Source organism: Pseudophryne corroboree, chromosome 3, assembly GCF_028390025.1.
Source record: "Pseudophryne corroboree isolate aPseCor3 chromosome 3, aPseCor3.hap2, whole genome shotgun sequence".
Lineage (NCBI taxonomy): Eukaryota > Metazoa > Chordata > Amphibia > Anura > Myobatrachidae > Pseudophryne > Pseudophryne corroboree.
Window position 1 is genome coordinate 55,070,375 of NC_086446.1, and position 23,349 is coordinate 55,093,723.

General features: G+C 44.8%; 1 protein-coding gene across 1 annotated transcript in view; it reads left to right on the top strand.

Moving 5' to 3' along the window:
• LOC135057154 (NACHT, LRR and PYD domains-containing protein 3-like) overlaps positions 1–23,349 on the top strand; it is a 192,243-nt gene that overhangs the window by 31,295 nt on the left and 137,599 nt on the right. The window contains exon 3 of the mRNA XM_063963053.1: positions 10,637–10,675. Coding sequence (XP_063819123.1) covers positions 10,637–10,675 — 39 coding nt within the window. The remainder of the gene's footprint in view (positions 1–10,636; positions 10,676–23,349) is intronic.

Consider the following 23,349-nt stretch of genomic DNA (forward strand, 5'->3'; position numbering starts at 1 on the left):
GTATATAATATATAGGAGTACGGTACAGAAGGCCACTGCTCTACCTACCTCTGTGTCGTCAAGTATGCTATCCATCGATACCTGTGGTGCATTTAAGTTTTGCACAGTTTGCTGACCACCAGTATATAATATATAGCATTACGGTACAGTAGGCCACTGCTCTACCTACCTCTGTGTCGTCAAGTATACTATCCATCCATACCTGTGGTGCATTTCAGTTGTGCGCAGTTTATATAGTAGTAGGCCATTGCTCTTGATACTGGCATATAATTCCACACATTAAAAAATGGAGAACAAAAATGTGAAGGGTAAAATAGGGAAAGATCAAGATCCACTACCACCTCATGCTGAAGCTGCTGCAACTAGTCATGGCCGAGACGATGAAATGCCATCAACGTCGTCTGCCAAGGCCGATGCCCAATGTCATAGTAGAGAGCATGTAAAATCCAAAACACAAAAGTTCAGTAAAATGACCCAAAAATCAAAATTAAAAGCGTCTGAGGAGAAGCGTAAACTTGCCAATATGCCATTTACGACACGGAGTGGCAATGAACGGCTGAGGCCCTGGCCTATGTTCATGGCTAGTGGTTCAGCTTCACATGAGGATGGAAGCACTCATCCTCTCGCTAGAAAAATTAAAAGACTTAAGCTGGCAAAAGCACAGAAAAGAACTGTGCGTTCTTCTAAATCACAAATCCCCAAGGAGAGTCCAATTGTGTCGGCTGCAATGCCTGACCTTCCCAACACTGGACGGGAAGAGGTGGCGCCTTCCACCATTTGCACGCCCCCTGCAATTGTCACTGTTAAAGTACATATGGGTTTTGCTGGCGCTGAGGATGCAATTGACAAGGCGGATTCTGATGGTGAGGTGGTTTGTTTAAGTCAGGCACCCGGGGAGACACCTGTTGTCCGTGGGACGAATATGGCCATTGCCATGCTTGGTCAAATTACAAAAAAAATCACCTCTTCGGTGTGGAATTATTTTAACACAAATGCGGACAACAGGTGTCAAGCCGTGTGTTGTCTTTGTCAAGCTGTAATAAGTAGGGGTAAGGACGTTAACCACCTCGGAACATCCTCCCTTATACGTCACCTGCAGCGCATTCATCATAAGTCAGTGACAAGTTCAAAAACTTTGGATGACAGCGGAAGCAGTCCACTGACCACTAAATCCCTTCCACTTGTAACCAAGCTCCTGCAAACCACACCACCAACTCCCTCAGTGTCAATTTCCTCCTTACACAGGAAAGCCAATAGTCCTGCAGGCCATGTCACTGTCAAGTCTGACGAGTCCTCTCCTGCCTGGGATTCCTCCGATGCATCCTTGACTGTAACGCCTACTGCTGCTGGCGCTGCTGTTGTTGCTGCTGGGAGTCGATCGTCATCCTAGAGGGGAAGTCGGAAGACCACTTGTACTTCCTCCAGTAAGCAATTGACTGTCCAACAGTCCTTTGCGAGGAAGATGAAATATCACAGCAGTCATCCTGCTGCAAAGCGGATATCTCAGGCCTTGGCAGCCTGGGCGGTGAGAAACGTGTTTCCGTTATCCACAGTTAATTCACAGGCAACTACATTTGATTTAGGTACTGTGTCCCCAGTACCAAATACCATCTAGGTTCCATTTCTCTAGGCAGGCGATACCGATAATGTACACAGACCTCAGAAAAAGAGTCACCAGTGTACTAAAAAATGCAGTTGTACCCAATGTCCACTTAACCACGGACATGTGGACAAGTGGAGCAGGGCAGACTCAGGACTATATGACTGTGACAGCCCACTGGGTAGATGTATTGCCTCCCGCAGCAAGAACAGCAGCGGCGGCACCAGTAGCAGCATCTCGAAAATGCCAACTCGTTCCTAGGCAGGCTACGCTTTGTATCACCGCTTTACAGAAGAGGCACACAGCTGACAACCTCTTACGGAAACTGAGGAACATCATCGCAGAATGGCTTACCCCAAATGGACTCTCCTGGGGATTTGTGACATCGGACAACACCATCAGTATTGTGCGTGCATTACATCTGGACAAATTCCAGCACGTCCCATGTTTTGCACATACATTGAATTTGGTGGTGCAGAATTATTTAAAAAATGACATGGACGGGCAAGAGATGCTGGAATTCATGGGTGGTCAATCTGTTGAAATCAGAGCACTACATTTTGGCCACCGTGCTCCATCCTAGATTTAAAACCTACGTTGGATCTCTCTTTCCGGCAGACACAAGTCTGCAGAGGTTCAAAGACCTGCTGGTGAGAAAATTGTCAAGTCAAGTGGAACGTGACCCGTCAACAGCTCCTCCTTCACATTTTCCCACAACTGGGGGAGCGAGGAAAAGGCTAAGAATTCCGAGCCCACCCGCTCACGTTGATGCAGGGCAGTCTGGAGCGAGTGCTGACATCTGGTCCAGACTGAAGGACCTGCCAACGATTACTGACATGTCGTCTACTGTCACTGCATATGATTCTCTCACCATTGAAAGAATGGCGGAGGATTATATGAGTGACCGCATCCAATTAGGCACGTCAGACAGTCCATACGTATACTGACAGGAAAAAGAGGCAATTTGGAGGCCTTTGCCGAAACTGGCTTTATTTTACCTAAGTTGCCCACCCTCCAATGTGTACTCCAAAAGAGTGTTGAGTGCAGCCGCTCACCTTGTCAGCAATCGGCGTACGAGGTTACTTCCAGAAAATGTGGAGAAGATGATATTCATCAAAATGAATTATAATCAATTCCTCCGTGGAGACATTCACCAGCAATTGCCTCAAGAAAGTACACAGGGACCTGAGATGGTGGATTCCAGTGGGGACGAATTAATAATCTGTGAGGAGGGGGATGTACACAGTGAAAGGGGTGATGAATCGGACGATGATGATGAGGTGGACATCTTGCCTCTGTAGAGCCAGTTTGTGTAAGGAGAGATTGATTGCTTCTTTTTTGGTGGGGGCCCAAACCAACCAGTCATTTTAGTCACAGTTGTGTGGCAGCCCCTTTTCGCTGAAATGATGGGTTTGTTAAAGTGTGCATGTCCTGTTTATACAACATAAGCGTGGGTGGGAGGGCCCAATGACAATTCCATCTTGCACCTCTTTTTTCTTTCATTTTTCTTTGCATCATGTGCTGTTTGGGGACTATTTTTTTAAGTGCCATCCTGCCTGACACTGCAGTGCCACTCCTAGATGGGCCAGGTGTTTGTGTCGCCCACTTGGGTCGCTTAGCTTAGTCATCCAGCGACCTCTGTGCAAATTTTAGGACTAAAAATAATATTGTGAGGTGTGAGGTGTTCAGAATAGACTAAAAATGAGTGGAAATTATGGTTATTGAGGTTAATAATACTATGGGATCAAAATGACCCCCAAATTCTATGATTTAACCTGTTTTTGAGGGGTTTTTGTAAAAAAAACACCTGTATCCAAAACACACCCGAATCCGCCAAAAAATTTTCAGGGAGGTTTTGCCAAAATGCGTCCAAAACCAAAACACAAAACCCGAAAAATGTCCGATGCACATCACTAACTAGAATTGGCATAAAGTTGCAGATGAACCTACAGCAATAAATGCTAAAGCAGTGACAGTAACTCAGAATCAGGCGTTCAGCCCATACAAGATGCTGACTATAATTGTTTGTACCTGGTTTGTAAATAGAGAGAGCCAGTGATTTAGACACAGACATGCAGATATCATTTAATTTTGGGCATGAGAGAAAGTGCCAGGGTTGAATCATGCTGACAATATAATAAAACCTAATACTGAAATCACATTACTTTATGAATGTGTTTCTGATATATGTATATTGCAGTTTGATGTCATTACTGATAATCAGTGACTTCTGATGTCAATATTTTAAGATGACTTTGGGTAGACTCGTATGTCACAGAATTCCTCAGTGATGTGTAATGTGCTTATAATATACATTATGGAGTACATTATACCATATATACAGTGGTGCTTAAAAGTTTGTGAACCCTTCAGAATTTTCTATGTTTCTGCAGAAATTTGGCTTAAAACTACCTTCGATTTTCACACAAGTCCGAAAAGCAAAGAGAACCAAATAAAAAAAAAGAGACAAAAAATTAGACATACTCATTTTTTTATTGACGAAAATCATCCAATATCACATATCTGTGAGTGACACAAGTATGTGAACCTTTAGGCTTAGCAGATATTTTAAAGGTGAAATTAGAGTCAGGTATTTTCAGTCTATGGGATGACAATCAGGTGTGAGTGGACAACCTATCTTCTTAAAAGAACAGGGATCTATCAAAGTCTGATGTTAACAACACACGTTTGTGGAAGTGTCTCATGTCACGAACAAAGGAGATTTCTGAGGACACAGAAGAGTTTTTGATGTTCATCAGGCTGTAAAAGGTCACAAAACCATCTGTAGAGTTTGAACTCCACCAAGCAACATTCAGACAGCTTGTGTACAAATGGAGGAAACTCCAGACCATTATTATCCTCCCAAGAGGTTCGGTATGTAATACCTCCATCCAGGATGCCGAATGTCACTATACCAACATCGACATCCCGAGCGGTGGAATGCCGGCAGGGTGGTGAGTGCAACAAAGTTGCTTGTGGGTTCACTGCACTAAGTACGCTGCGGGCTTGGTGGCGAGCTACGCTTGTCACAGGTTCTATTCTCCCTCTATGGGTGTCGTGGCCAGCCATAGAGAGGGAATCACCTACCTCGTCGGTATAGCGGCAGCGGTATGGTGCCCCCCGTCGGGGATCCCGGTGTCTGTATTGTGACTGCCGGGATCCTGACGATCAGTATGCTAACCGCATACCCTCCCAAGGAGTGGTCAACCAACAAAGATCTTGCCAAGAGCAAGGTGTCTAATTGTTCACTGGGTCACAAAGGAACCCAAGGTAACCTCTAAGCAACTGAAGGCCTTTCGCACATTAGCTAATGTTAATGTTTATGAGTCAACCATCAGGAGGACACTGAACAAGAATGGTGTGCATGGCAGGATTTCAAGGAGAAAGCCGTTGCTCTCCAAAAAGAGGATTGGTGCCCGTCTGCAGTTTGATAAAGATCACCTGGACAAGTCAGAAGGCTATTGGAACAATTTTTTGTGGACAGATGAGTCCAAACTAGATCTTTTTGGTTTAAATGAGAAGTGTTGAAAAGTGTTATATCTGAAGAAAGGAGAACAATGCATTTCAGCATAAAAACCTCACACTGTCTGTCAAACACGGTGGTGGTGGTGGTGGTGGTGGTGGTGGTGGTGGTGGTATCATGGTTTGTGCATGTTTTGCTGCATCATGCACAGGAGGACTTGTCAACATTGATGGGACAATGAATTCTGAATTATATCAGTATATTCTAAAGGAAAATGTCAGGACATCAAGTCAAAGTCCTGACCTTAATCCAATCGAAATGTTGTGGAAGGACCTGAAGTGAGCAGTTCATGGGGGAAACCCACCAACATAACAGAGTTGAAGCTGTTTTGTACAGAGGAATGAGGTAAAATTCCTCCATGCCGATGTTCAGGACTAATTAACAATTACTGGAAAAGTTTAGATGCAGTTATTGCTGCACAAGGTTCACAAAGTTTTGACACTCAAAGATATGTGATATTGGATCATTTTCCTCAATAAAAAAATTAGCATGTGTAATTTTTTAGTCTCATGTGTTTGATTTGGTCTCTTTATCTACTTTTAGTATTTCTAAAGGGTTCACAAACTTTCAAGCACCACTGTAAGTGCTAATAATATCTGCATAAACAGTGAGTGAACATTTACAAAATTCGTACAGATGCGTCCACCTACCTCTAGCCTCCCTGCATGTTTAACAGCCCTTCTAGTCATGCCATGCAGTTTTAGTGACTTGCTAATGTCGAGCATCTTTTCGTGTGACTTTCCCATTAAAGTAGGCATGCCGCACATCATGTTAATCAGCATTAGCTGCTCGTGCACCCTATTTGCATTGACTTGTGAATAAAATGCATTTTAACCTAAAAAAGTTGTACAAAAAGATATCTGGCACTAAAGAGTCACACAGCGCTCATGTGTTATGTGTAACATGACTTCTAGCGCACCAAGGATAGATGTAAGTTAGTATTGTCTAGAGATGTGCAGCGGGCATTTTTCGTGTTTTGTGTTTTGGTTTTCGATTCGGGTCCGCGGTCGTGTTTTGGATTCGGACGCGTTTTGGCAAAACCACCCTTTCGGATTTTTGTCGGATTCGGATGCGTTTTGGATTCTGGTGTTTTGTTTTTTTTAAACTCAAAAACAGCTAAAATCATAGAATTTGTGGGTAATTTTGATCCAATAGTATTATTAACCTCAATAACCATAATTTCCACTCATTTACAGTCTATTCTAAACACCTCACACTTCACAATATAATTTTTAGGCCTAAAATTTGCACCGAGGTCGCTGGATGACTAAGCTAAGTGACCCAAGTGGGCGGCACAAACACCTGACCCATCTAGGAGTGGCACTGCAGTGTCAGACAGGATGGCACTTAAAAAAATAGTCCCCAAACAGCACATGATGCAAAGATAAATAAAAAAAGAGGTGCAAGATGGAATTGTCCTTGGGCCTTCCCAACCACCTTTATGTTGTATAAACAGGACATGCACACTTTAACAAACCAATCATTTCAGCGACAGGGTCTGCCACATGACTGTGGCTGAAATGACTGGTTGGTTTGGGCCCCCACCAAAAAATAAGCAATCAATCTCTCCTTGCACAAACTGGCTCTACAGAGGCAAGATGTCCACCTCATCCTCCGATTTCTCACCCCTTTGACTGTGTACATCCTCCTCACAGAGTATTAATTCGACCCCACTGGAATCCACCATCTCAGGTCCCTGTGTACTTTCGGGAGGCAATTGCTGGTAAATGTCTCCACGGAGGAATTTATAATTAATTTTGATGAACATCATCTTCTCCACATTTTCTGGAAGTAACCTCCTGTGCCGATCGCTGACAGGGTGACAGGCTGCACTAAACACTCTTTTGGAGTACAAACTGTAGGGGGGCAACTTAGGTAAAATAAAGCCAGTTTGTGCAAGAGCCTCCAAATTGCTCTTTTTCCTGCCAGTCTGACATGGTATCCGGACTCCAGGTCGACAGCACAAAGGTCGACACACTTTAGGTCGACGCCAATTGGTCGACACACATTAGGTCGACAGGGTCAAAAGGTCGACAGGGTCAAAAGGTCGACATGAACAAGGTCGACATGAGTTTTTCACGATTTTTTCTTTTTTTGAACCTTTTCATACTTAACGATCCACGTGGACTACGATTGGAACGGTAAAGTGTGCCGAGCGAAGCGAAGGCACCATGCCCGAAGCATGGCGAGCGAAGCGAGCCATGCGAGGGGACGCGGTGCACTAATTTGGGTTCCCGGTCACTCTACGAAGAAAACGACACAAAAAAAACAAAAAACTCATGTCGACCTTTTTCCATGTCGACCTTGTTCTTGTCGACCTTTTGACCCTGTCGACCTTTTGATCATGTCGACCTAATGTGTGTCGACCAATTGGCGTCGACCTAAAGTGTGTCGACCTTTGTGCTGTCGACCCTGAGTCCCAGACCCGTCTGACATGCCTACTTGGATGCTGTCACTAATATAATCCTCCACCATTCTTTCAATGGTGATAGAATCATATGCAATGACAGTAGACATGTCAGTTATCGTTGGCAGGTCCATCAGTCCGGACCAGATGTCAGCATTTGCTCCTGACTGCCCTGCATCACCACCAGCGGGTGGGTTTGGAAATTTTATCCCTTTCTTGGCAGTTCAAGTGGTGGTATAAGATGAAGGAGTAGCTGTTGGTGGGCCACGATCCACTTGACTTGACAATTATCTCACCAGCAGGTCTATGAACAGACTTGTGTCTGCTGGAAATAGAGATACAACGTAGGCTTTAAACCTAGGATCGGGCATGGTGGCCAAAATGTAGTGCTCTGATTTCAATAGATTGACCACCCGTGAATCCTGATTAAGCGAATGAAGGGCTCTATCCACAAGTCCCACATGCCTAGCGGAATCGCTCCGTTTTAGCTCCTCCTTCAATCTCTCCAGCTGCTTCTGCAAAAGCCTGATGAGGGGAATGACCTGACTTAGTCTGGCAGTGTCTGAACTGAATTCACGTGTGGCAAGTTAAAAGGGTTGGAGAACCTTGCACAACATGGAAATCACTCTCCACTGTGCTTGAGTCAGGTGCATTCCCCCTCCTTTGCCTATATTGGAGGTGGATTTATAGGCTTTAATGGCCTTTTGCTGCTCCTCCATCCTCTGAAGCATATAGAGGGTTGAATTCCACCTCGTTACCACCTTTTGCTTCAGCTGATGGCAGGGCATGTTCAGGAGTGTTTAATGGCGCTCCAGTTTTCGGCACGCGGTGGCTGAATGCCAAAAGTGGCCCTCAATATTATGGGCCACCAACAGCATATGCTGCACGCCCCTGGCGTTTTTCAAAAAAGTCTGCACCACCAAATTAATTGTATGTGCAAAACATGGGACATGCTGGAATTTTCCCACATGTAATGCACGCACAATATTGGTGGCATTGTCTGATATCACAAATCCCAGGAGAGTCCAATTGGGGTAAGCCATTCTGCGATGATGTTCCTCAGTTTTCGTAATAGGTTGTCATCTGTGTGACTCTTATGGAAAGCGGTGATACAAAGCGTAGCCTGCCTAGGAACGAGTTGGCGTTTGCGAGATGCTGCTACTGTTGCCACCGATGTTGTTGCTGCGGGAGGCAATACATCTACCCAGTGGGCTCTCACAGTCATATAGTCCTGAGCCTGCCCTGCTCCACTTGTCCACATGTCCGTGGTTAAGTGGACAGTGGGTACAATTAGCCATTACATAGACTAAAAATGAAAGAAGAAACATTGGCCCTCATTCCGAGTTGTTCGCTCGGAGATTTTAATCGCATCGCAGTGAGAATTCTCTTAGTGTGCATGCGCAATGTTCGCACTGCGACTGCGCCAAGTAACTTTGCTATGAAGAAAGTAAGTTTACTCACGGCTTTTTCATCGCTCCGACGTTCGCATTGTGATTGACAGGAAATGGGTGTTACTGGGCGGATGCACGGCGTTTTAAGGGCGTGTGACTCAAAACGCTACCGTTTCCGGAAAAAACGCAGGCGTGTCTGGAGAAACGGTGGGAGTGCTTGGCCGAACGCTGGGTGTGTTTATGACGTCAGCCGGGACCGAAAAGCACTGAACTGATCGCACAGGCAGAGTAAGTCTGGAGTTACTCAGAAACTGCTAACTCGTTTGTGATCGCAATATTGCGCATACATCGGTCGCACATTTAAGAAGTTTAGATTCACTCCCAGTAGGCGGCGGCTTAGCGTGTGTAACTCTGCTATAATCGCCTTGCGAGCGAACAACTCGGAATGAGGGCCATTGTTCCAAAGTTACTGCACAGTACTGAATTCACAAGTGTGGTATAGAAGCTGCAACAAATGTTGCTAATTGGACTGTGCTCAGTAATCGGCTGAAAGGTAAGCAGATCGGGGGAGGAGAAGAAAAATGAAGGAGAGTGGCAATGTGATACAGGGGAGTAGTGATGTATACAAAGAGTATGTACAGCTGTTATTAAACAGATGAATTTATCTAGTTGCAGCCATGTATGATACACGCTGCTGCTCCGAGTCTCCTCTGTGCCTCTGTCCGTGCTCTCCGTCCCCATCTCTCTGCAGCGAGTACGCTCGTTTCCGGAAGGGGCAGAACCACGATGATGTCATGAATGATGTACTACCCGAGCAGTGATAATGAGCACTGATGATACTGAGCACTGATGATACTACGGAGAACTGACACTGAGCAGCATGATGCAGCACAAGACACTGTACTAGTATTAGTGAGCAGCACAAAAGCACTATGGAGCTGTCACCCCCAGATACCACTGTGACTGGAATGATGATGACCGATGCACAGTCACAGGGCACTACTACCACAGCACCCTACAGCAGCAAGATGCAGCACAAGAGAGACACTGTACTTGTATTACTGAGCAGCACAAAAGCACTCTGGAATTGTCACCCCCCCAGATACCACTGTGACTGGAATGATGATGACCGATGCAGTCACAGGACACTACTACCAGAACACCCTACAGCAGCAAGATGCAGCACAAGAGAGACATTGTACTAGTATTACAGAGCAGCAATAAGCACTGATACTGACCAATGATACTGAGATTTGACACTGAGAGAACGAAGCCACGTCCTCTCTGTACCCTCTACAACGCACAAGTGAAAATGGCGGCGACGCGCGGCTCTTTATATGGAATCCGAATCTCGCGAGAATCCGACAGCGGGATGATGAAGTTTTGCCTCGTTTGGGTTTTCCGAGTCAGGCGGGAACAACCGAGACTGGCTCGGACCTGTGTTTGACACGTGAAGTTCGGTAGGGTTCGGTTCTCAGAGAACCGAACCCGCTCATCTCTAGTATTGTCACCACTTTGTAAGGAGCATTTATATTGTAGTTCTAAGGATGTAATGAATCACCTCTGTGTTGTATATAACAATCACCTGTTGCCTAGCCCCTCTTATCAGATCCACAATCTCCTCAGGGTTTCACAGTATCATTATTACTTACACTGGGGAATATGTCACATACAGTATGTAATAAGTATGTTCCTTTCTGCTCTTATCTTTACAGTTAAACCACAGAAGATGTCTACCAATGTGACACTTGAAGGTTAGTGAAATATTCTTGCCGTAAGCGTATTTCATTTTTACCCCCCCCCCAAAAAAAATAATAATAATAATAATATATATATATATATATATATATAGAGATCTATTTAGTAAGCCAGACCCTCCAACATGACCCGCCCCACTAGGTACAAAATGCTCTGTTTCTGGACTTCCCTCTTAATTTATGATTTCCATCACCTGTGTTGAACTAGTTAAATGATAAGAAAGCTGTTTCTTCACAGGTGATTGCAATAATAGATTAAGAGGGAAGTCCAGAAACAGAGCATTTTGTACCTAGTGGGGCGGGTCATGTTGGAGGGTATGGTAAGCTTTTGTGGAGAGAGATAAAGAGGAGAGAGAAAAAAATATCAGCCAATCAGCTCCTGGCTTAGGCTTAGTACATCTGCCCCTTAATACGTGTTACATATTTGCAGAGGGAAAGTCAGCCATCTTAGGAGCACTAAGTTGATATATTGACTAACCATTCCTTGGCCCATTGGAACTGAATGAATGGATACAGCTGGTACTGCATAAGTCTTTGTTTCCATTGTGTGATGATGGTGCAGAAATGCAGATTGGTCCCTAAGGTAGATGCAGCCATAGCTAACATGTCTGCCAGAACTATAACTACTCTGGGAGATGGTTCCTTCTAGGCACACCATGGACAGAAATATGGAGAGACCTTTTACAAACCCTCATACAGCACTTCATCAGGAACCACATGAAAGTCAAGTGTATCTAATTGAAACTCCATGAGGGAAATGTAATAGCCTGCGACTTTCAGGCATCGGCAAGTTCCCGACCAGTCTGACTGATGTGTTAAATAGAGATGAGCAGTTCAGTTTTATCGAGATCTAAACACACCCGAACTTTGGGCTTTCAAGACAACTGAGTCCCGTCTCAGGTCACTTTGGGGTCGGATATCAGATCTAAAATCTGAATCGTGCATGTTTATGATGGAATGTACAGTAAGTCTCTCCCTCATGATTTGAGGTGCTATTTCACACATGACATGACTGTGAATAATGTTATTCATGTTAATAATACTGTAGAGGCAAAAATATGTCCAAACATTACCTGGTTTTAGCTGTTTTGATCAATTTTAAAGGAATCCAAACCAAAACACAGGGGTCCATGTGCATCTCTAATTTAAAATTGGCAATCAATTAAAATGCATAATGTTGGATTTGCCTTGTAATTGATTGCCACTTTACAGTAAGTCACAGGCTATTAGATTTACCTCATGGAGTCTAATTTATATAAAGATGCAAGAAGCCATAGGCTAAGAAGACAAAACAACAGCTAGAAAATTCTTACTTCTTCTAAAATTCCCTTTTGAGCCTTGAGCACAACCATCTCCGGGCCATACTCAGGTACCAAGCATCATTGTGGTTGCTTCAGGTCATACAAGACTTTCCTACTCTCCCACAAGCTGCGGGAGACTCTTATTTATCAGGTAGATCTCCTGCATCTCACTTGCTTCCTAGTGAAGCAAACAGGATGAGGAGATCATACAGGAAATTGTTGTACCATATGGAGCAGAGCTAAATAATTCAAATTCACATCATACAGTCCTCCCCCTCCACATAGACCCATGAATCACAGAATTTTTGAGGAGGAGCTTAGTGATGTTCAGCCTGGTTCTGCTCCTCACAGTGGCAAACAATGTCTCCTCTATGGGCTTCTCCTGGAGAGAATTTAAATGTAGGCAAGTATGCTTCAGATCAGAAAGACAAAGTGTGTACATTTGACTCTTCTTTGTCAGAAGTTCCTTGGGCGCCGTTTGCATTCCTGTGGACCTGTTGAAACTCCAAAAGTTGGTCAATGCTAGATATTTTTGCAATGAATTGGTGAATTTTATCCTCAAGGCCATCAGCAAATGGCATTTTCTCAGTTCCATAGATCGCCTGGAAGTCCAAGTGCACCTCAGTACAGGGGAGTTTCTCAGGTTCTCTAGCATGGGATAAAGATTCACCTGCCTATCAGCATCTTCAACATCCTTTTTGAAACTGCTGGTGATGCCGGTAGCAGAGTTAGTAAAACAGTGGGTCAAGATACTGTATGACAATTTTTGGATGACTTACTGCTGATAAGAACGTATAAACATGCTGTCCATTCTAAGAGCACAGCTGGGTTCTGAAAAGGACAAAGAGTCATCTCATCTCATCACAGGATATAACATTTATGGGTGTTCTATTAAAGGTAACACAAAATAAAGTAACTTTCAGGAGAAAGGTTTGTCAAGACAGTCAATGGTGCATCAACTATAAATTCCTCAGTGATCAACAGTAAGGAAAGTAATATGTTTTTCTAGACCGCAGGAGTGTTCACCATGGCAAGGTGGCATATCGTAGCCTCTAGTTGTAATTACTGACCGTATGAAATCACAAGCAGACTTCTCTGGATCTCTACATCTGGTTATCTGGAATCCCCAAAAGACCTCTCAAAATGGAAACAATACAAAATTAAAGACACAGGAATGGCTAAAACTTGAAAAACTCCAGGACAGAAGGTTGAGGAGCTCAACTTGTAACAAAGGCAGTACAAGGTTACAGGAGGGAAGAAACACTAAATTAATATACTGGAAATCAGTATGGAAAGCAGTTCAACATTCTCAAATAGTTACTGGGAAAGAATCTCACAGTGTTCTCAGACAAGATTATCTTCATATATCACCAGGGAGGTACCAGGTGCAAAGCTACAGTATGATGGTGGTTAGCAAAGCTGATAACTTGGGTAGAAAGAAATGTAAAGTTACTTTCAGAATTCTATGTAGTTGTCAAGGAAAATGCAGTAGCCAATTACCAAAGTTGAAGGAAATTGTTGTATGGAAATGGCCTTTACATCAGCAATCTTCCAGCTACTGATAAAGATTTGGACTCTCTCAAGTAGTCATTATGGCAACAAACCAGATTTCCAGAGTTCTTAAATTCTTCCCTTGGCACAAAGTTGCAGTGACGCAGATATAGTAGATGCCAGGGCCATAACTAGGGTGGTGTGGACGGTGCTCAGCACATGTGTACTGTATGCAGAGAACTATCCGTATCCACCCACAATGTGTGTCTATGCCCTGCCACCGCCAGCTGCAGCACTGCCTGCTTTAATGTATATGGAGGGGCACCTGGTTCCTTCTCTGCCGAGTGTAACACTACATAATGTATATTACAGCGGACAGCACTGCAGCTGCCCGTTCTTGTGCTCTGCCTTCCTGGCTCCCCCATCTCCTGCAATGCTCTGCTTAATCCCCAAACACTTTCACTTCTGCATGGTGGGGAGGGAGCATCCTGGCAGCCTGGAAAAACAAAGCCAAGCAGAGTTCAAAGATGCCGCAGCTCACACCCAACTGTATCTGATTCAGGGTCCAATGGGTGAGAGGTCTGCAGGAAATAAACACCACACTGCGCAGCCTGCTTGTGTAACTTTTTATGTGTAATCATTCACAGCGGAGCTTACAGTCTAAGTTCCCCACCACATGCTGTCCAGATATAATTTAAGTTGATGGTATATGTGTGTGCTTGGGGGGAAATACTGCTGTCCCCTGGAAAACCCGGGGAGAACATACAAACTTTGCACTTAAAGAGACCTGGCTGAAACCAAACCTTTGACCTTGTGACCTGTGAGACCGCAAAGATAACCACTGAGATGGTGTATCTCCATAGATGTTCCATTAGGGATATAATATTCCACAATATACATACAGTATATGAATAACTTTGTGTCAGTGACCATAAAATTCACTTTTTCTTAGCACCATTTTTTGTATTTGGCAAAAGGAAAGTTAAACTTTGTGACCAATTTTTAAAGGGATAAATGCACAATTTAGACCCAAATCAGTCAGAGTATACTGTATCTACAGTAGCATGTACTGGTCCTGTACTGGTCCATTCAGTGCACTGGGTGTATAAGGTCTGCTGGCTTCTCCCGCTGCACAGTACTAGCTTCCAGGTGGCACAGCAATGGGGACAAGGCATAGACAGGGGGCTGCAGGTGTCACGCCAGCAGGTGATAGAAAGCCTGCAGTAAAGGCAAGTGCTAAATACATTCTGCTAGACTACTGGGTCTGTCTGGTGTAATGTCAATAACAGACACTACTGTGCAGTGTAATGTGACTAACAGACACTACCGTGCAGTGTAATGGGAATAACATACTACTATGCGGTGTAATGTGAATAACGGACACTACTGTGCAGTGTAATGTGAATAACGGACACTACTGTGTGGTGTAAGGCTGCCTGAGACTGCAATGTATCTATTTCCCATAGTAAGTAAAGAGAGCGTGCATACGCATGATCCCGCGAAGGTACGCCATGCTGGGAATAGCAGCCTGCTGTTAGGACACATCTGTAGTTTAAGACTTCAGAACCACAAATTAAGTCCTTCAACACTGGATGCAGAGACTAGCACTTACAGTAGTTATGATGAAACTGATCCTAGAAATAATAGAGCAGGAATGGCACAAGTCCGAGGTAGAGGTAATCCCGGAGCAAGTAAACACAGTGGGGGTCATTCCGAGTTGATCGCTAGTTGCCGATGTTCGCTGCGTATCGATCATTTAAAAAAAACTGCAAAACTACGCATGCGTATTGGGCGCAATGCGCATGCGCGGCATGCGGGTACAAAGGGCATCATTGTTTTCCACTGCTTCTAGCAACGATTGCATTCTCACAGCCAGGGCCGGTGATCGGCGCTCCCCTGCAAACTATAAATTTGCGCCCTCCCATATCCCACAAAGGGTCAGCGTGCGCCTTTTGCATGCGCCGGGAAGGGGCTTGGCCACACAATAGTAAACCCATTTAAAATGACACCACACAGTAGCACAATCTTATTCAACTTATACGTAATGCCCCACCCTTAGTAGTAGCGTCCTTATACGTAATGCCCCCAAGTAGTAGTAGTAGCGTCCTTATATGTAGTACACCCCCAGTAGTAGACGCGTCCTTATACGTAATGCCCCCCTAGTTGTAGTAGCGTCCTTATATGTAATGCCCCCCCAGTAGTAGTAGCGTCCTTATACGTAATGCACCCCCTGTAGTAGTACCGTCCTTATACATAATGCACCCTCAGTAGTAGTAGCGTCCTTATGCGTAGTGAACCCCCCAGTAGTAGGAGTGTCCTTATACGTAGTGCACCCCCAGCAGTAGATGCGTCCTTATACGTAATGCCCCCTAGTAGTAGTAGTAGCATCCTTATACGTAATGCCCCCAAGTAGTAGTAGCGTCCTTATATGAAATGACCTCCCAGTAGAAGTAGCACCCTTATACGTAATGCCCCCTAGTAGTAGTAGCGTCCTTATATGTAATGCCCTCCCAGTAGTAGTAGCACCCTTATACGTAATGCCCCCAAGTAGTAGTAGCGTCCTTATACGTAATGCCCTTCCATGTAGTAGTACCATCCTTATACATAATGCCCCCCCAGTAGTAGTAGCACCCTTATACGTAATGCCCCCTAGTAGTAGTAGCGTCCTTATATGTAATGCCCTCCCAGTAGTAGTAGCACCCTTATACGTAATGCCCCCAAGTAGTAGTAGCGTCCTTATACGTAATGCCCTTCCAGTAGTAGTGCCATCTTTATACATAATGCTCCCCCAGTAGTAGTAGCGTCCATAAAAGTAATGGCCCCCCAGTAGTAGTATCCTTACATATAATGCCCCACCAGTAGTAGCATCCATAATGCGCGTGCACGCAGACATACCTCACACCCCCCCCCCCTACTCCCACCATACACACACATACACATTCCCACCATACACACACATACATACCTGTACATTTCTCTCTCACCCTCCACTTACCTAAGTCTGGCTGGTTGCCACTGTAATTACTCTTCGGTCTCCGCCTGTACAGCATCCTGGTCCGTGTAGCCCCACCCCATTTTGGTGAGGGGAGGGGGCTTTTCTTGCTGCCGACGCCACTGCCTCCCTGCACTGCATCCCTTTGCTGAGCGGGTAGCGCCGTGCCTGCTCACAGCCGATCGCAAGGAGATTGACAAGAAGTGGGAGATTATGGGTGTCAACTGACCATTTTCTGGGAGTGTTTGGAAAAACGCAGGCGTGTCCATGCGTTTGCAGGGCGGGTATCTGACGTCAATTCCGGGACCTTCGTCGCAGCAATCATCGCACAGAATAAGTGACTACAGGGCTGGTCTTGTTTTGCACAAAACATTTTTGTACTGCTCGGCTGCACAGGCGTTTGCACGCCTGCAAAGTGAAAATCCACTCCCCCGTGGGTGGCGACTATGCGTTTGCATGGCTGCTAAAAGTAGGTAGCGAGTAATCAACTCGGAATGAGGTCCAGTAGGTGAATCAGAGATTAATGTGCTCTTGCCAGCAAGAAAGAACTCTACAACAGTGTATTATAGAGTATGGAAGAAATGTATGACATGGTGTGAACCTGAATATCCATTCAAAGATTTGACTTCAGGATGGATTCATTAAAGGTCTTGCCTGATTTACGCACAAGATACAAGTAGAGCCCAGGGTGAAAAGTTCCTTTGGCTTCGCCATTTAAAAACAAGCTGCAAAATGGATTTTCCCATCTATTAAGCACTTTGTGGGACCTCAACATTGTGCGTAATGTTCTGATGGCCACCCCAATTGATCCAGTACAGGAAGTTTCTCTGAGATGGATGACAAAGATGTTCCTGGTGGAAGTTTCTTCTGCTAAAACTCTACAATACAATGAACTCTTTAAAATATAACTATGAGGATGACTTATCAGGAGCTCTATTAGAATTACATGATCCATGGTATCAAATGCAGCAGAAAGATCCAGGAGAATTAAGTTTGGCCAAATCCCCCTGTCTGCTGCCATCAGAAGGTTAGTAATGCAGAGCTACGTTATCTCCTAAATCCTGACTGGAATAGATAATAAACATCTAGGGTTAACAGACTGGTTTCCAGCTGGGTTGCAACCACTATCTAACTATAACTTTACATAGAAAGGGAAGGTTTGTTCCCGGTTTGTAGTTAGTTGTGCAATCGGGATGTATAGCAAATGAGGGTTTTAGGATTTTTTCTAACAACTATTTCAATTAGCTCAACATCAAACAGGAGGTTGTATTGTCAAGGATGGATGAATCGGAGAAGAAACTGCACTTGGTAACTTTGGCGACATTATATATTTATCCAGGACAGAGGGTTTTAGAAATACACCAGCTCCATTTATTATTCCAACAGGACCTCAGAGAGGTCCCTTCTAAGAAAGCCGTTTCCAGATGCTTCCAAGAAGTGGTCACACAGGCAGACAAGGGATATTAGCACAAGGTGCCAGAAATTCCAAGAACATATTCAGCAGCAGCAACCTCTATAGCAAAAGGTCTCTGGCATCAGTGACACAGCTCTGCCAGCAGGAGGATCAGGGTCACATGCAGGATTTCTGGAGGGAGGTTCCAAATGTTTGATTTTAGAGCTATTGTCACCAGCCCATAAAGGATGCATATAATTAGGGGAGGTATTCATGTGACCAGAGGTCAGGAGACTGACGGTCACATGACCTCCCCCAACATCCCGTCCCCTCATTATTCCGACGGTTGGCATGCCATGTCAAGAGACCATCGATCAGCCATACCACACCCTATAATTAGCATGTAACAAGCTATAGTCTGCCCCAAACAAAGTGCAGTTTATATAATACAGTACCTCAGACATATGCAGGCCCAGTGATCCCAGTAATCCACTTACCAGAGTCTCTGGTGCGATCACTGAGCACTCAGATCCACAGACACACAGGGGTACATTCAAATAGTGCCAGTATTTCCGGCAGTCGGAAACACCAGCACTCTTCGATGAGGATAGGTCGAATTTGCATTCGAACTATTCAATTAACTTTCCTTTACTCCGACAAGTCGGAAATTCCAATTTGTCGGAATACACGTGGATTGGCGGATTAGCCGCAGATCCACGTGTTTTGTCGGATTAGCGGACAAATCCGACAGGTTTTTGGCCCATTTCCGACAATGTCAATCCGGCTTTAAAAAAAAGTCGGATTGACATTGTCGGAAATGTCCAAAACCTGTTGTATTTGGCCTCTAATTGAATAGGGAGCGGTCGGATACTCTCCATCGGAGAGGAGCTGACAGTAATTGAATAACCCTAATAGTAGAAAACTCTGCTGTAACTGGGCATGTACAGCTTCTTCATTCTGCCCTTTATACTGCATGTAGTGGCTGATTTCCAGGCTGCGGGGAAGTGGTTTTTGGGCAACTTGAAACCACCCCTGCATTTTCCTATGCGGATGGACATCTACCCCATGCATTCTCATATGGATATATTACATTATACGGACATGCAGTTTTAGAGATATCCTCAACACAGTCACTGAAATAAATTTTACTGTAGACTGTGCTGCATATCTGGCTTTATTTTCTTTGTAGACCTGGCTACTACTGTACATGGGCCCTCATTCCGAGTTGTTCGCTCGGAGATTTTCATCGCATCGCAGTGAAAATCCGCTTAGAGCGCATGCGCAAAGTTCGCACTGCGACTGCGCCAAGTAACTTTACTAAGAAGAAAGTAGTTTTACTCACGGTGTTTTCATCGCTCCGGCGATCGTAATGTGATTGACAGGAAATGGGTGTTACTGGGCGGAAACACTGCGTTTTAAGGGCGTGTGACTCAAAACGCTACCGTTTCCGGAAAAAACGCAGGCGTGTCTGGAGAAACGGTGGGAGTGCTTGGCCGAACGCTGGGTGTGTTTATGACGTCAGCCGGGACCGAAAAGCACTGAACTGATCGCACAGGCAGAGTAAGTCTGAAGCTACTCAAAAACTGCTAACTCGTTTGTGATCGCAATATTGCGAATACATCGGTCGCACATTTAAGAAGTTTAGATTCACTCCCAGTAGGCGGCGGCTTAGCGTGTGTAACTCTGCTAAAATCGCCTTGCGAGCGATCAACTCGGAATGAGGGCCATTGCTTGGATGAAAGTAATGGCTGCCATAGAGGATTGAAGAGTAACATAGCAAATAAAATTTACAGATAACCCTTTTCCTTGAAATACAGTACTCTATGGCAACCTGAATTTCCCCAGCCTATCTCTATCTACTCTGGAAAGTAAATTTGCCATTGCATTATTCTGCCATGCAATATTTCAAGGTAAAGGAATAATTGGTAATTATGTTTTCTCTGGCAGGGTAAACAGGTTATCCACAGGATAACAATGGGATATGATGGAGAAACAGCGGATTGGCACCAAACAATCACACGCTTTCAGTTCTCCCAGGATGCGACGGGCTCATCCATATATCCCCACCCACTGGCTCAAGCAAATCAGTTTTTTTTTTCCGCTGCAGCAACCGGACCATGGCCCTCATTCCGAGTCGTTCGCTCGGTAAATTTCTTCGCATCGCAGCGTTTTTCTGCTTAGTACGCATGCGCAATATCCGCACTGCGACTGCGCCAAGTAATTTTGCTATGAAGATAGGATTTTTACTCACGGCTTTTTCTTCGCTCCGGCGATCGTAGTGTGATTGACAGGAAATGGGTGTTACTGGGCGGAAACACGGCGTTTTATGGGCGTGTGGATAAAAACGCTACCGTTTCCGGAAAAAACGCAGGAGTGGCTGGAGAAACGGAGGAGTGTCTGGGCGAACGCTGGGTGTGTTTGTGACGTCTAACCAGGAACGACAAGCACTGAACTGATCGCAGATGCCGAGTAAGTCAGAAGCTACTCTGAAATTGCTAAGTAGTTTGTAATCGCAATATTGCGAATACATCGTTCGCAATTTTAAGATGCTAAGATACACTCCCAGTAGGCGGCGGCTTAGCGTGTGTAACTCTGCTAAAATCGTCTTGCGAACGATCAACTCGGAATGAGGGCCCATGATCAGAGGGCTGCTGTTCTTGGCAACCCTAAGCTTTCTTATTTTATTTTTATAGTCTTACTATGTTTTTGAGCGATCTTTCTTAACAGCGTCTTACACGCATATTGGAAAGAGTCGCTCCAACAACTCTCCACAGGGTCGCAACAACACTTACCCACGGTACAGTGCTGTCTCGGTGGTCGTCTGTGTCGGATATACTAGCAGGTCCAGCAGACGTTACCAGGCTGTGGCTGGAGCAAGGGGAGAAGGTAAGGCATCGGTTCCACGTAGTCGGGGAATACAGACACAGCCGCACTGTATTGGGAGGAGACTACCAAACAGTAGCTGACGTGCCGCCACCATGGGTGCTCCAGCGCTAGGCCTTAGGGATCATAAGGCACCAGGATTAGTATGAGGCTGTGATCCCTAGGGTTGATGTCAGCGGTGGAGAGTTAGACGCTTTCCTGGTCGCCCCTCCCCCAGTTCATGACCAGTTTCCGCGAGTCTCCCGCCATGAACTGTTGCCTCACTTCCATCTCAGACGCTACCACGAGGGGTCTCGGTCGCAGCATAGGCCGCTGCGTCTGTGTTCACTAAGCGCTACCGCGAGGAGACCCGGTCGCAGTACAGGCATCTGTATGACCGGTGCATCTGTATACACAGTGTGTCTGTGTCCACTTAAGAGTTCCCAGAGCGGCAGTGTACACTAGTAGCGTCTGGATCCACTCAGCGTTCTCTAATGTATTGATCGATCTTGGAAGTGAGGTGAGTCTCCCTGTATCGCACTCTACTGAGTACGGGTTGTACAGCACTAAGACTTTTGTCAGTATGAATAGTGATATTTAAGTGCCTATTGCATATGAGTCTGCGTACATTAATGTGGTGTTCTTTGCATTGCGTCTGAATACTTTAAAATCTGTATAAAACAAAAATCAGTAATATGTACTCCTAGATACTTTAAAATGTGTTTGTAGTTGATAATGTGTTCATATGACTAATATATAACGTGACTGAGTGCTAGTGTGATTGATGACTTTAATATGTTTGTCAGTTGTTTCTTCTGGTCCGCAATGCTGGTGCATGGGTAGGGTCAGACTGATATCACTTTAGAAGGTTAAAGTGATTACAGTCACAAATTGTGTAGTACACTGTGAAAGTGCTGATTATCATGTCTAAGAGCTGCAGAGGTGACGAGGGTACACTCACAGCAACACCAACACTCATATCATGTTTGTCTTGCAAAACTGTATTAGTCTCTCAGGATCTGGTACAGGATGGTTTATGTGCAAACTTTTTTGCGTTTCAGCAGATTACAAGGCAGATCCCTGTTCAACGTTAGGAACAGATAGATCCACCTTGGGCAATGTTTGCACAGACCTTGTCCAGTATAGCTGAACGGGTAATTCCTACAGCTTCGCTACCAGGAATGGGGTACACTACTAACCCATACATGCAGCTACCTACTTATGGTATATCATTTCCCTCACCAGCTTCTCCAAAAAGACAAGCTGATAAACCAAGTGTAAGTAAACCGTCAACTTCACAGGCTACACAGGATGATTCATCGGACGATGAAAGCTCTATATACTCTACTTCAGCATAAAAAGAACAAGTAGAAGTTCTCAGCTCAGTGGATATAGCTGAGCTAATTAGAGAAATAAAGGTCATTTTATCCTTAGAGGATTCAGCAGAGCCTGTGTTAAAAACCAAGGTGCGTGTATTTAAACAGCCCAAAGCAGGTAAGACTGAATTTCCAGGGTCAGACCAGCTTACGGAAATCATGGAAGAGGTTTGGGCTACGCCCAGTAAAAAATATAGCTGGAGACTGTTTAAAATGGGAAATGGCTTCAAAAGTAGATACCCATGTCATTCGATTAGTGCGAAAATCTATTTTGCCTATGCCATCAACGTCATTGGATGATGTCACGGATAGGAGAGTGGATGGTTTTCTGAAAACCTTATTTTCTCTGTCTGGAGCAGTCATAAGGCCAGACATGGCTTCAGCTTGGATGGCAAAAGCAGTTGCTGCCTGAATAGAGGTACTGGAAGACAGTCTTTCAGCACCTTCAAAGGAGCAAGAATCCTATATAGCTCATATAAAACAGGCTGCAAGATTCTTGGAAGAAGCAGCATTAGATATGGGCACTATCACCTCCAGGGCATCAGCTTCAACAATAGCTGCTCGCAGAGCACTTTGGTTACGTACATGGAAAGCTGGTTCAGAATCTAAGAAGGTTCTGGAATCTTTGCCTTTTACTGGAAGTATTCTGTTTGGTAAAGAATTGACAGATATTCTGGAGTCAGAAGCAGACTCCAAAAAGGTAACATTTCCTTCCACATATAACCCCAAACGTAGGGGTCCCGCTTTTCGGCCCTTTGGGTCACAGGAAAAAGAAAAAGAAAAAAGTGATCATAAGCAGCCCCAATACAATAAATTTGGTAAGGCGAAAAAGCAATGGGCTACCAGAATGCCAGCCTCATAACCAGATAATAAGCAGTTTGATGGTGCGGGCCTCCTCCTGGGGGAACCTATGGTAGGGGGCCGACTTCTTCAGTTTGCACAGATATGGCAGCAGTCTACAACAGATGCCTGGGTGCAAGAAGTGCTATCTTGGGGTTATGTTTTTCCCTTCAAGAAGCATCCTCCTCGAAAGGTTCTTCTGCACCAGCCCATCTCGAGTAGAGATGAAGGCCAGGGCTTTGCAAGAAGAAGTTCAGAATTGCTTCAGTGAGGAGTAATCATTCCAGTACCCCCTGCACAACGGGGACAGGGATTTTACTCCAACCTATTTTTGGTTCAGAAGCCAAATGGGTCATTCCGGCCAATTCTCAATCTCAAAATGCTGAACAAATACATTTGGGTACCATCACACGGAG